The sequence below is a fragment of the Phodopus roborovskii genome, unplaced genomic scaffold, assembly GCF_943737965.1.
Source record: "Phodopus roborovskii unplaced genomic scaffold, PHOROB, whole genome shotgun sequence".
Taxonomy (NCBI): domain Eukaryota; kingdom Metazoa; phylum Chordata; class Mammalia; order Rodentia; family Cricetidae; genus Phodopus; species Phodopus roborovskii.
In genome coordinates, this window is record NW_026125811.1 from 368,580 (window position 1) to 383,251 (window position 14,672).

Here is a 14,672-nt window from a genome sequence, read left to right on the forward strand (position 1 = left end):
GCCAGAAGTGACCCAAGCCCTTGGAGGCCAGAAGATTTTGAGTGAATTCCAGACAATTGACCATTGCGCTATTTGCACTGTTGGAATTTGGTTCTGTTCTGTTCAAATTGTGACCATGCCCTGGTTCTTTCCTCTTGAAGAAAGTATTTAATTTTAATTTTTACAGGAGCCCGCTGTTGAGTTTGAACTTTTGAAAGATTGTGGATTTTAAAAGAGACTTTTTAAAAAAAGAGACTGAACTTTTAATGTGTTTGAATTTTTAAGGACTGTGGATCTTTTAAAGCAATGTATGTTTCATACTGTGATGTTATTGTTAGCTTTCCATCTTGGGAATAAATGAGAAAGGAGAGGTTTCCATTGAAAAGTGATATGTTTGTGTGTCAAGTTGGCAAGGGCCCAGTTGACTAGATAGTTTTTATGTCAACTTGACACTGGTTAGTCATCAGAGAGGAGGGAGCCTTAATTGAGAAAATTCCTCTATATGATCCAGCTGTAGTGCATCTTCTTGATTCATGGGAAGGCCCAGCATGTTGAAGGTGGGGTTCATCCCTGGCCCTGTGTTTTATAAGAAAACAGGCTGATAAGGCCATGGGGAGCAAGCCAGTAAGCAGAACCCCTCCATGGCCTCTGTATTAGCTCCTGTCTCCAGGTTCCTCTCTTCGTGAGTTCCTGCCCTCACTGCTTTTGATGATGAACTGTTATATGAGACTGTGAGTGAATAAACCCTTTCCTCCCCAACTTTCTTTTAGTCATGGTGTTTCATCACAGCAATAGTAAGCCTAGCTAAAGCATCTGTATTCCTCTATTGGTTTCTATTTCAAGACCCTGTCCTGAGTTTCTACCTTGACTGCTCTCAATGATGGACTGTAACCTGTATGCCAAAGAAACCCTTTCCTCCTCCAAGTTGGCTTTGACCAGGGTTTTCATCACAGCAACAGAGAATCAAATTAGGACAAGGCAGATGGAGTCTCATGTAGCCCAGGCTAGCCTGGAACTTACTATGTAGCCAAGAACGACCATGAATTTTGGATTTTTCTGCTCTGCTTCCCAAGTATTGGGATTATAGGCATGTTCCAGCACAACCTGTATATATGTCCTGAAGATGGAACCCAGGTTTTCCTGAATGTTAGATAAACATTCTGTCAACAATCTGTTTCTTGATCTTTATTGTGATGGCCAGAATGTTTGCTTTTTGATACTTATGTCAGAATGAGGATATAGCTTAGAAGTAGAGCATTTGCTGAGCATGGGCAAGGCCATGGCTTTGGTCTCTAGCACTAGAAAATGTACAAAATAGTGTACATAGTTTATACAATGTGTATATGTTTATGTGTATGCATGTCATTTGCATGTAGTGCTGATGGATGTTGGAAGGGGGCAGCGGATCCTCTGGAACTGGCATTACAGGTGCTCTTGGGCTGCTTGATATGAGTGCTGGGAGCTGAACCTAGGTCTTCAAGAGGAGCAATTGCTTTTAACCACTTTGCTATCTATCCTTTTAGACTCATATAGTCTTACTTTTCAAAAAAAGAAAGTATTTAAACAAAATCAGTGTGCTTGTGCCACACATCATTCCTCACACTCCTGTGTAAATGCCACTATTTTAATTTAATTTTCAATTTTTTAATGTGTACAGGTTTTTATTTGTTTTTGAGACAGGGCTTCTTTGTGTAACAGCATTAAATGTCCTGGAACTCACTCTGTGAACCAAATTTGGCCTCCATCCCTTCCTTTTTTTTTTTTTTTTTTTTCTTTTCTTTTTTATTCTGTGAATTGAACTTTGGGCCTTTTGCAAACTAGATAAGTACTCCACCACTGAACTATATACACAGCTTTAGTTTGTTTTGACAGGGGCTTGATATGTAGCCTAGGCTAGTATTGGAACCCATACCTTCCTGACTCAGCAGTCCACTGATCTAGAAAACTTTTAAAACTTTTTACTTGGTTGTGGTATTGAAACACATGCCTGTGACATTGGCATCCTCTCTGGTCTGAAGTGGTTGTGGAACCCCACAGTCCTAATATTCAATTGATTGCCAATCAACATAGAGCAGGAGGCCCAGGAACTGAGTCGGAAGCAGGCTACATACCAGCATCCCCTGGATAATGAGAGGTTAATGCCAATCTTGGATACCCCTTCATCGTTTAGAAGCAGTGGCTTGCTCTTCTCAGCTTCTAGTGGAATCTCATGGTGTCTTTTCACAAGTGCAGCAACAGTGCCTGGTTCCAGTTTCCCAACACTGTCTCCCACCAAAACCTCTTTTGATATATGGAATGATACCTGTATTAAGTATGCTTTTCTCTGAGGCCCAGGCCATGTTAGATCCCCTCTACGGGGTAAGATGTTAGATTCCAGTGATCTTGAGTCCCAGGTATTTTAGACTTTAAACTCTCAAAGATTCACTTGTCAATCAGACTGCCAGAAAATCACCTTTTTACCTAAGCAGCCCATAACTGCTCCATGAACTCCAGGGTCCAAGGAGAGACACAGTTAAAAAAGGAATGCTTGGCAAGTCTGACAACTATAAAGAAGCTGATACTAAGCTCTCCAACCTTCTGGCACCCCAACTGCAGTCCACTGGTGAGAAGTATTACAAATGCTTTTGGCAAGACTGTAGAGTCTTTTCCCCATATGACCTTTGAACAACATATGTGGTCACATATTGGCTGTCAACCACATAGAAGTCATGAGAATTATATTCCTATTTCATGGAATTATATTCCCATTTCCTGCAAAACCTAAAGACACAGCAGCAGATGACAGAATCCCTACAATCTCAGGCCAAAAGTGTACAGACAGATGTTACTCAGGCCAACATTGGATAGAGAGATGGTCCTCCTGCTCCTGGTCAAGAGCATTGGGTCACTCTTTTTTCACTAACCCAAGATCCTGCTACCTCAGGACCAGCTCATCTCTTTGGTAGGAAAAGGTGTTACAGTTAAATGGAGACAGGAGCATTAGGAAGGTGTGATAAAGCCCAAATGAAGCTCTAGACTCCGCAAGGATTCCTCATAAGTGCTGTCTCCAGTGTCCTGACTCTCAGAGATCAACCACATCTGATATTTAGCCATCTGAGAAGATGGAGAACAGATAGAAAGGGCTTCCTTTAATAGCTCTTACCTGGTATCACTCCCCAGATTCAAATCCTGCTCTATAAAATCCATATTCTTGACCTGGTCTTCCACATTTCCCAGAGATAGGTTATGTACAAAATCAGGAAATTATCATTTCATATCAGTATGATCTTATTGTTCTTCTGAAACAATAAATAAAAGCAATACTGAATTGTGTAAGACAGATGTGTCATCCAAGTGTCCCTGGCCTTGACTATGTCCAGAGTTTCTGTCTCTCTCCACCAGACTTCCTCCCTACCACAGGACATAGGATCTGGCATCCCATGTAGCCACAGCAACCAAGACTTGTGAGGGAGCTAATACTCACAGGTAAAAACATGAGTAGTGTATGTGTACATATATAGATGTAGACACATGTGCTATGGTGTATATGTGGAGGTAAAAGGATAACTTGCTGGAGTTGGTCCTCTCCTTTCACCAAATGGATCCCAAGGATTAAGCTCTGTATGTGTGCCTGAGAGAAAGCATGTTTATGCAGCCTGATATCTGAACACATAGCATTAGAATTATAGGCGGTTGTAACGCGGCTAGACATGGGTGTTGGGGACTGAATTCTGCAAGAGCAGCAAGACTATCTAGAGCCCCAAATGTGTGTTTGGGGGGGAGAAGGGATGAGAGGGGGCGAGGAGGGAGGTATAGTATGTTTGTATGTGCATTCTAGAGATTTGGATGAGGACATCAGGTATCTTTTTATCTCCATCTGCCTTATTCCTTTGAGGCAGACCTCTTTCTGAATATGGAGCTAGTAGTGCTTTGGCTTGGTTAGCAACCAGTAAGCCCCAATGATTCTCCTGTCTCTGCCACCCTACAGGGTGGCTACAGTTGTACAAGACACTGTACCAGGCTTGTTACATGGATGCTGGGATCCAAGTTTGGATCCTCATGTTTGTACAGCAAACTTCCTAACTCCTGAGTATCTCTCTAGTTCCTAGGCTCTGCTTTTGTTTCCTTTGTTTCTTTCTTCCTTCCTTTTCTTTTTAACTCTTGTGTTAAATTTTAATTTTAGTTCTGTGTGAGTTTCATATGTGTTTTGAGCATACTCTCACATCATAGGCTCAGTTTTCTAGATGGCTTGGAAAATAGAAAAAGAGGAAGACATTAGACTAGGGATGACAAGAACAAACTCTGCTGTACCTTCTCTGCTCCACTTAGCTCAGGTACTTGAACCACCTAGGTTCAGGGCACAGATTTTCATTATTTAGTTGTGTGTGAGGCATGGGCTGGTAGTTGCATCAATCTTCCTGCCTCAACCCCTGCTTATGGGATTATGGATATGGCACAAAGATTAGCATAAACATTAGTATAAATGGGGACTTTTTTGTTTGTTTGTTTGTTTGTTTGTTTGTTTTAGACAGGGTTTCTCTGTATAGCTTTGGAGCCTGTCCTGGAACTCGCTCTGTAGACCAGGCTGGCCTCAAACTCACAGAGATCTGCCTGCCTCTGCCTCCCAAGTGCTGGGATCAAAGGCATGCACCACCAACACTGAACCATGCTGGGGAAGTGAGGTTCTATTTTTTTGTTTGTTTGTTTTTTCTTACTTAGTTTTTATTCATAATCATAAACTTAGCAATCCAGCTAGATAGAGATAGAGGGGAACGAGGAAAATATGGAACCCAAAGAATTTCAGTGAGAGAAGAGATTACAGGGCATTGTGAGCAGATGGGGTGGGGGGTGCTCTCTTGAGCTACAGAAGGAATGGTTTGGTGGGTAAGAAGCCTGCAAGTCAAAAGAATTGGAGTTGTCCACAGTTGGAAATGGTGATCTTCTTGCTGGTCTTGCCATTCTTGGACCTGGAACACTCCATGGCTTCCACAATGTTCATGCCTTCTTTCACCTTCCCAAAGACCACATGCTTGCCATCCAGCCACTCAGTCTTGGCAGTGCAGATAAAAAACTGGGAACCATTTGTGTTTGGTCCAGCATTTGCCATGGACAAGATCCCAGGCCCTTTATGCTTCAGGATGAAGTTCTCATCTTCAAATTTCTCTCCGTAAATGGACCTGCCGCCAGTGCCATTATGACATGTGAGTAAAGTCACTACCCTGGCACATGAATCCAGGGATAATTCTGTGAAAGGAGGAACCCTTATGTCCAAATCCTTTCTCTCCAGTGCTCAGAGCACGAAAGTTTTGTGCTGTCTTTGGAACTTCTCTGCAAATAGCTAGAAGGAGACACAGCCCAGGGGCTCACCATTGGCTGTGATGTTGAAGAACATGGTGGGGTTGACTATGGCTGTAGGAAGAAGCAACAGGGGACAGCAGCAATTGCAAAACCGTTTGTTTTTCATTTTATATGTATATAAGATATTCTGAACTCTACAAATGTGCCCACATATACACATAGATTAAAAAAATACTTAATATTATGTGAATGTTCTTGAATGTATTCTGGAACTCATAGAGGTCAGGACAGGCAATGGATCTCCTGCAGTTGGAGTTACAGGTGATTGTGAGCTGCCCATGTGGGTGCTGGGAACAGAACCCAGGTCCTCTGGAGGAGCAGCCAGTGCTCTTACCCAGAGCCATGAATATTAACAAATGTAAATATGAAGCAAACTTCCTGCTTTAGCTTCCTGAGTGCTGGGATTAATAATGGTCTAGAGTTTTATGTTGGTGTTGGAGATGAAACCCAACGCTTTCTAAAGCTTTAGCACAAATTTGGCCATTGAGCTACATCCACATCCCTGCCATTTTAAGCATTCAATACAATTCTTGATCTCAAATCACTACCAGGGTGGCACAGACCTTTAATCATAGCACTTGGTCAGCAGAGGCAAGGCAGTTCTCTGAGTTTCATCTACATAGTGTGTTCCAGGGCTGCCCAAAAAGGGCAGAGGCAGATGGATTTCTGTGAGTTCCAGGCCAGCCTGGTCTACAGAGCTAGTTCCAGGACAGCCAGAGCTGTTACACAGAGAAAGCCTGTCTTGAAAAACAAAACAATCACACTCAGTGGGGGGTAGGGTGGGGGTGGGGTAAGGAGTGGGGGTGGAGGGGAGCATGATGGTCTTTGTGGCTGTGCATATCTTTAATCCCAGCAATTAGTAGAAGCAATTTAGAGGCAGAGAAAGGCAGATATGTGAGTCGAGGCCAGCCTGGTCTACAGAGTAAGTTCCAGGACAGGCTCCAAAGCTACACAGAGAAACCCTGTCTGGAAAAACAATAACAAAATAATACTCTAATTTTCCAGAGAGACTCTGTATTGGGCTTTCCCCTGGTAGGGCAGCCTCAGCCATCCCATGGAGCAGTAGCTTTAATGGGAAAGGCAATGACTCAGCTCTTCATTTACATAATAGTGGCACAGTAGGAGCAATTGAGTTTTAAGTTAAAAGCTGTAGGTTTCCTTTAACACATGATTTGGAAGAATGAAACTTCAGACATTCTGCTGGGAAGTGCGCTGCAAGCCTGTTGGAGTCTGTTTCCCTTTACCCTCAGTGGACCTGGAGGAGCAGCTACCTGGCAGTTATTTCTAGAGTTCTTTGAATATTCCCAAGCCCTCAGGCCCTATAGATCATTTGAGTTTGGCCAAAGGTTTCTGGGACAGGAGACAAGTTTGAGCTGGAGCTGTTGTGAATAGTGGCAGGCATTGTTTTCCTTGTTTTAGGTAACTATTAACTTCTCATCTTGATTTCTTAATTCTATCTGATACAGCTCTTCCTCTCCCCTTTTTTCTAAACATGTATTACATAATGTTCAAAAGAGCTACACCCTGCCAGGCATTGGTGGCACACATTTTAGTCCCAGCACTCTGGAGTCAGAGGCAGGAGGATCTCTGTGAGTTCGAGGCCAGCCTGGTCTACAGAGCTAGTTCCAGGACAGTCTCCAAAGCAAAACAGAGAAACCCTGACTCGAAAAACAAACAAAAAAGAGCCATGCCCTTTTAAGACCATAACTCAGGCCACAGAAGCAGCTCTGTTGTACATAGTAAGTAAGTCCCACCAGGGTTAAATAGTCAGGCCCTGTCTCAAAAAAGGAAAAAAAAAAGTTCTGGTGCAGTGGTTAAGAACAATTGTTGCCCTTGCAGAGGAATAGAGTTTAGTTCCCAGCACCAACATCAGGCAGCTCACAACTGGCTGTAACTCCAGCTCCAGGGGACCTGATGCTCTCTTCTGGCCTCTGCAGGCACTGCACTCACATGCACAAACCTGCATAGAGATGTACCTATGAATAAAAATGAAAAGCTTACTTAAAAAATGGACTGCTTTATGAATATGTGTATTACCTTTGTGCAGGGGCTATGCATACAATATTCTCTGTATCATTCCAATTTTTAGTTTAGTCTATGTGCTGCTAAAGCAAACACTTAATTTTAGACAGTCTGCCTAAGTTTCCCTGGTGGATTTTGAACCACTTATGTAGACCAGGCAGCCTTTGAACTTGTGACTCTCTTGCCTATGCCTCCATCTTGCTAGGATCACAGCTGTGTACTACCTGGCAGCATACTGAATATTTTTTTCACAGTAGCTATTTCACTTAGAGTTTATTAACAACAGAGATTAGTATTACCTGTGTTTGAAGTTTGTGTATGTAATGTCATCCTGTTTTCAAGGTCTACTCTCTTTCTCTGTCTCCCTCTTTGTCTCTCTCTCTGTGTGTGTTGAGAAAGGGTTAATGTAATTCTGTCTTGGAACTCACTTGTAGGACAGGCTGGCCTTGTAGGACAGGAGTGCCACCACTCCAAGCACCATTTTTAAATAGGGCTTTAGTGGTGCGTGCATGAAGTCCTATTGCTTGGGAGGCATAGGCAAGAGGATACCAAGTTCAAAGACTGCATGGGCTACATAGGGGTTTTGAGGCCAGATTGGGCTATATGGAACTGGCTTAAAAATCAAACCAAACAAAATTTGTGTGTGTGTATTTAGACAGTCTTTCCGTAATTCAAGTTGACCTGGAATTATGTATCCCAGGGTGGCCACCAATTTGAGGCAATCCTCCTGCCTCAGTCTACTGAGTCCTAGAATTATAGGCATGCTCTTCCATGCCTAGCTCTGTCTAACACTGTATTTGTAAAACTCTTGAGCCTTTTCCCATCACTGTATGCTGCTGTTTGTTTATCCTTTTGACATCCCAATGTAGAATCATAGTGTAATTATGATCCTATTCTACTGGTGATGGACTTTGGGTTTGGGTGCAGACTGTGGTCATTAGAACACCACTACTGTGACAATGATTACACATGCCATTTAGTGTATCTGCCACAGAATAATTTGTCTTTGTCTTTACTAAGTATTTTCTTAGGTGATTATAGTGGTTTATATGCCCTGAGAGAGGAACTGTTGGTCCAAGAGAAGTACATAGATAACTTTTCATTTAAACAATTCCAGTACTGACTTTCCCCAAAAATAATTTCCCCAAGCTCTATTATAGTATCACCAGCAGAATATGAAACATTGTCATTTGCCATCTTGAGACACTTTATAAAACTACCTACACTCTGTATTTTGTGTTATGGTGTGCTTGTGGAGGGCAGAAGACAACTTGTAGTCTGTTCTCTCCTTGTACCATGTGGGTCCTGGTAACTGAACTCAGGTTGTCAGGCCTGGTGGCAGGTGCCTTTATCTTCTGAGCCATCTTATTGGCCCACTTAGTAACTTTTTCTATTTTTAGACTTATATTTTTGACCATGGTGGGTATGGAATCCATTACTTAAACTATTTGCATACAATGGTATGGATGACTCATCACTTGTTCAAATCACCATTCTGGGAATGGACTAATGGCCACTTTCCAGTTTATCTTATAACCTAAATGGTGCTTGTTCTAGTAGTGGAAAAGCTACATTAAATGTTTGGTACATTTCACTTTTCCAATTTTATAACCTTACTGGCATTTGGAGACATTCAACAATTTTACTTTTTACTTCCCCAACTACAATGGTTTTTTTGTTTTGTTTTGTGTGTGTGTGTGGACAGGAGGGGGAGGTACACATTCATGTTGAGTCTAGAATTCAACCTCAGGTGTCATTCCCCAGGCATCATTCACTTTGTTATTTGAGACAGGTTCTCGCTGGCAAGGAGGCTAGGCTGCTGGCTAGTGAGCCCCAGGGATCCTCCCATCTTCATTTCCACCATGCTGGGGTTAAAATAATGTGCCATTATGATGGCTTTTTTTTTTGAGACAAGGCCTTATGTAATCCTAGCTGGTGTTGACCTTGAACTCCTAGAGATCTGCCTGCCTCTGCCTCCTGAGTGCTAGAATTAAAGGCATGTACCATCACACCCAGTTTATGCCCAGCTTTTAAAAATGTGGATTCTGGGTATTAAGTTCAGGCCCTCATGTTTGCAACTGAACTATTTCCCTGGACATAGTCTTCTTTTATTTAATTGATATTTTTTAAAATTCAATTTCATTTTTTAAGAAAGGGTCTTGCTATGTAGCTCTGGCTGTCCTTGAACTCACTATGTAGACCAGGCTGGCCTCAAACTCACAAAGAGCTGCTTATTTCTGCCTTCCCAAGTGCTGGGGTATTTTTAATTTGGAAAAAAATACATTTGAACAGGCTCCCCTGTGGCCAGGACTGGAACAGAATTTGCTATGTAGTCAAGGATAACCTTGAACTTCTGATCTTTATGCCTCTACCTCCTGAGTTTGGGGATTACAGGCATGTACCACCACACCCTGCTTGTTTGATAATGGGTATCAAACCAAGGACTTCACACTTGCTATGTAAGTACCAACAGAGCTACATCTCTGGTCCCCTTTTCCCCAAACGTCCTAAAAACATGTGTTTCACCATGTAAGGCAGGTTGCCTTGGAACTGGCTTTCCTCCTATCTTACCTACCTGTCTTACTTAGGGTTTTTATTGCCATGAAAAGACACCATGACCACATCAACACTTATAAAGGAAAACATTTAATTGGGGATGGCTTACAATTCAGATGTTCAAGTCTATTCCCATCATGGTGGGAAGCATGGTGGCATGAAGGCAGACATGGTGCTGGAGAAGGAGCTGAGAGTCCTATATCTGGATCCAAAGCCAGCAAGAAGAGAGGAGAGTGACACTGGGCTTAGCTCGAGCATTTAAAACCTTAGGGCCCACCCCCAGTGACACACTTCCTCTAACAAAACCACATCTACTCCATTAAGGCCATACCTCCTAATAGTGCCACTCCCTATGAGCCTATGTGGGACATTTTCATTCATACCATCATACTACTTAAGTGCTAAGTTATGACAGGCATTGCTGCCTCACCCAGACCTCTAATGTTTGTGTTTCTTCCTACTCCTACCCTTGTCAAAAGTAGAGATGACTCAATGGTTAAGAGTACTTGCTGCTCTTAATGGGGACTGGGGTTTGGTTCCCAGCACCCACATGGCAGCTCACAATCATCTGTAACTCCAGTTCCAGAGAATTCAGTGCCCTCTTCTGGCTTTTTTGGACACCAGGCACACATGTGTTGCAGACATGCATGAAGTCAAAGCACTCACAGACAATTGCATTTCAAGGAAGCCTGGGTTAAAGAGTTAAATCCTGTCTAAAAAGAAAAAAAAGCTTTAAAAAATCAAAATGATACACGTAGTTATTTTTAGAAGTCAAACTACACAAGGATTTTAAGACTGATCTTGTAACCTGCCTCCTCTGGAATTCCCAGTTCCATGGAGCCATTTCAACCATTAGCTTCTGTGTCTCACAGTACTCACTCTTGGCTTTCCCCTTTAGACTACAGCAGAGTCAGCAAGTGGCCTACCTCATCATCATGTAGCTGTCAAATTGTAAGGGCAGAAGCCTCCCGAATCTTGAGCCTTTCCAAGCTTCAGACACACAGAAAGTTTTGCTGCTGCAGCTGGCTGTTTTTAACCCTTGGGTTTATACCTACTTTTCTCCCCTTGTTGCTATATATTGGAGGTTTGTAAGTGGAGACAAATGCACATGCTTAGCTTTATGGTTAGGAGTAGAGAGCTTGCCTGGCATGTACAAGGCTCTGGGTATAATGGTACAGCAAAATTAACTTCTCCTTTAAAAAATGGAATCATGTTTATGTCTGTGTTAGTCATTCCTATGTAGGTGACTGAGGAGGCCAGAAGAAGGTGTTGGATTGCCTGGAACTAGACTTCTAGGTGGTTATGAGCTGCTCAACTGGGTGCTGGGACCAAACTTGTGTTTTCTGGAAGAGCAGGAAATGTTCTGAACTGCCGAACCTTCTCTCCAGTCCCTGCCTACCTTTTTGGTTGTTAGCCTAGCCTTTAATGGCTGAGTCATCTCCCCAGTCTTCACCCTAATCTTTTATAACAAGGTTTCTGGGATCTGATCTCAGGTCCTTTCATTGCTCTTACCCACTGAATCATCTCTTTAGCTCCAACAAACTTACTTTGAAAATAGAACCAGGTATGCATGGGAGTATTCAAGGGCAACAGGAGGGGAGGGTTGGGGGGATGGATAAGGGTAGAAGTCCTGAATGTTATTCTCTGATCCCCATAAACGTAGAATGGTACTTGTATGTACAGTAATAAAAATTAAAAAAAAAACTCTCAGGGCCTCACAAATGCTAGGAAAGAGTTCTACTGCTGAATTATACCTCTAGTCCAATAATATTTTTTTTATCACAGAAAATAGGCTTATAATATGTCTCAAAGCAATGTGCAAACAGATGGAATGGTTGCTTTGTCTATGGAGATGAGCTCTCCTAGTTTAACTTTTGTTTTTATTTTCTGGGTTTTCAAGATAAGGTTTCTCTAGTAGTTGTGGCTGTCCTGACTCTTGCTCTGTAGTCCGGGCTGGCCTCAAACTCCAATCCTCTTGCCTCTGTCTCCTGAGTGCTGGGATTAAAGACATGTACCACTGCTGCCCAACTTAACTTTTAAAAAAATTATCATTGGGGCAGGAAAAGGATGCATACTGATTTTGCAGAGGACCCATTTTCCAGCACCCATGTCAGGCAGCTTACTACCTTTTGTAACTCTAGCCCCAAGCAATCTGACATTCTCTTCTGGCCTTCATAGCTATCTGCACTCCTTGTGTGTGTGTGTATATGTATGTATGTATATGTATATTTACATTATTGTGTGTGTGCCTGTATGTGTATGGACATGTTCACCACAGTGAGAATGTGGAGGTCAGAGAACAACTTTTGGGATTTGGTTCATTCTTTCCACCATGCGTTCTGGTGGACTCAGGTTTGCATGGCAAGTGCTTTTATTCAATGGGCCAACTCATTAGCTTAAGTTCAACTTCTTGAAAGTTAACAACTGAGATTTCCCATTTTCCACTTGTTTCCATTTTGGATTTTTTGAGTTAGAGTTTCATGTTGCACAGGCTGTCCTTGAATTCACTATAAAGTTATGGTTAGTCCGAACCTGATTTTTCTGCTTGTACCTTCCAAGTACTGAGATTACAGGCATGTACCACCACCCATGCCCAAGCTCATCTTTCTTCCTTCACTAAAATCTTTGCTTCTTTGTGTTTATTCATCAGTAAGAATTTTAGTGTAAGCTGGGTGTAGGAGTGCATCTTTTCTCCCAGGATTTAGAAGGCAAAGGCAAGCAGATCTCTGTGACTTTGATGCTAGCTGGAGAGACCTGTCTTTAAAACACCCATAATTAAGCTGGGTATAGTGGTACACTTTTACTCCAAGCAATCAGGAAGCAAAGGCAAGCAGTTCTCTGTGAGTTCAAGGCAAGCCTGATCTCTATAGTGAGATCACCAAATATATACATGTGCATGTATTAAGAATCAGCCATTGCCATGCTTGGTTTTGCTTATATCTAGGATTCTTAGCTGTTTGAAAATAATTTCAATATATTAATTTTCTCTATCAAATTAATAAAGTATCATTCAGAGGCAGAAGCAGAAGTAGCAGGATCATTTTAAGTTTCAGGCCAGTCTGATCTACACAGTGAATTCCAGGCCAGCCAGAACTATAGGAAACCATGTCTTCAAACCATACTAAATCCAAATGAGCACTTTAAACTTAGTAGAGTTTTTGACACTGCAAGTGGGAACCCTTTCATATTGGATCAATGACCTACTAGAATACTCAAGTTTATTGCTGAAAGGAAGTGCCAAGAGGTGAGGCAGTCTGGGTCATTTTATTGGTGCATATCTCAAACGATGAACTTGGGAGTAATGCTTACTAACCAACTATGCCAGAGGATCATAGACTAGTTTTTATGGGTACAAGAATATAAATATGTACAATTTTCTTTATAAAGAAAGGTCTTGATTTTATTCCCCCTTATGAAATAAAGGCGCTGTGAAAATACAAAAGGTGAATGCTAGTTACTTTTCTAACGTTAAATCACCTTCCTCTTTTAAAATGATCACATTCTATGAACAGATGCCTGCTGGCATAGCAGAATACAGAAGGATTAATTAGCAAGGTCTAGAAGTTATATTTCAAGGAAGATCATTCTATAAAGGCTAATCATTTAATTAAGATATTTATACATAGTGACCATTACCATGAGAACAAACCTTAAGGTTAACAGACTTCTTGAGGTTATTAATACAAAATGGACTGAAGATCCCGGTTCCTACAAAAAGTCTGATGTTGAATGTGTGGTATACTTAACAAAGAAAAATGAAAAGGTTCTAGAGGAAAGTAAACCTTTTTTTTTTTTAACAACTCTAACTTGCTTTTTTTTTTAAGCTGAGAAACTGAAGTTGGAACCTGTGATACTATGAATGACAGGTAAGTGCTCACTACATCCCTAGACCTGCACAATGTTTCTTAACCTTGAATTGGGTGATGTTTATGCCATTCAAGTGAACTTACTTAGCTCAGCTTTTGGCTTTCAAACAAAATTTTGGAAAATATCTGGAAAGAAAATAGTTTTGAAAGTGCTTTCTCTTGTTCTTTGGTATAATTTGGTCATTCTGATAATAATTAAGCCATTAAGTAAGTACTTTAACAAAAAGGATATATATATATATATATATATATATATATATATATATATCTTAGAAAACCATGACTAAAGAATACATTATATTGCCAACCTTGTGAAAAACAAATTAGTATTTCATCTGTGTTTCTGTGGCATAGCTAGCTCTGCTGCCTATAACAACATCATTGATTTATATGAAATGTTACATACAATATCCTGTTATATTTGATCATTACAACAGCTGTTCTACATACTTTAGAAGAGGCAAGTTTTAGCTTGAAAAAGAATAATTTCAAATTGCTTAAAGTTAACCCCTTTGTGCCTTCTGATTCAGCAAGCATCAAAATTTAATGTCAGCACACTGTTAAGAATTGGTTTCAGGCTAATTCTCTTCCTGTAGCATCTTTTCAATTTCTTTATCCCAGTTTTCATCTCGCTTCTCCGACTCTGCTACCACTTCATATTCCTGAAGTTCCTGTTGTAGCTCCTTTTCCCAATCAGCAGAATCTTCTACAGGAAACGAAGGGAGAGGTAAGAAAGGTATTTTTTGAACTCAATACTTGTAATAATTCATTCAACTGTAATACCTGACACAAGGCCTAGCCATTTCTTTTTGTAGTACCAGGCATGGGAACCCAGGGCCTTGGACATTGCTAGGCAAGCACTCTATTAATCTATAATTCCAGCCCCCATTTCTTCCTCATTTTAAAACTACT

At 41.3% G+C, this 14,672-nt stretch overlaps 1 protein-coding gene, 1 non-coding gene and 1 pseudogene across 2 annotated transcripts in view; all 3 read right to left on the reverse strand.

The window, feature by feature from the left end:
• Positions 1-4,858: 4,858 nt before the first annotated feature.
• Positions 4,859-5,422, reverse strand: LOC127217739 (peptidyl-prolyl cis-trans isomerase A-like; annotated as a pseudogene).
• Positions 5,423-7,318: 1,896 nt separating this feature from the next.
• LOC127217743 (U6 spliceosomal RNA) lies at positions 7,319-7,426 on the reverse strand. Its single transcript, XR_007834116.1, has one exon. It is a non-coding gene; the product is annotated as a U6 spliceosomal RNA (small nuclear RNA).
• Positions 7,427-14,270: 6,844 nt separating this feature from the next.
• The window catches only part of Syap1 (synapse associated protein 1), a 28,446-nt gene continuing 28,044 nt past the window's right edge, over positions 14,271-14,672 (reverse strand). The window contains exon 9 of the mRNA XM_051178734.1: positions 14,271-14,466. Within this exon, the coding sequence (XP_051034691.1) occupies positions 14,339-14,466 (128 nt within the window). The 3' untranslated portion in view covers positions 14,271-14,338. The remainder of the gene's footprint in view (positions 14,467-14,672) is intronic.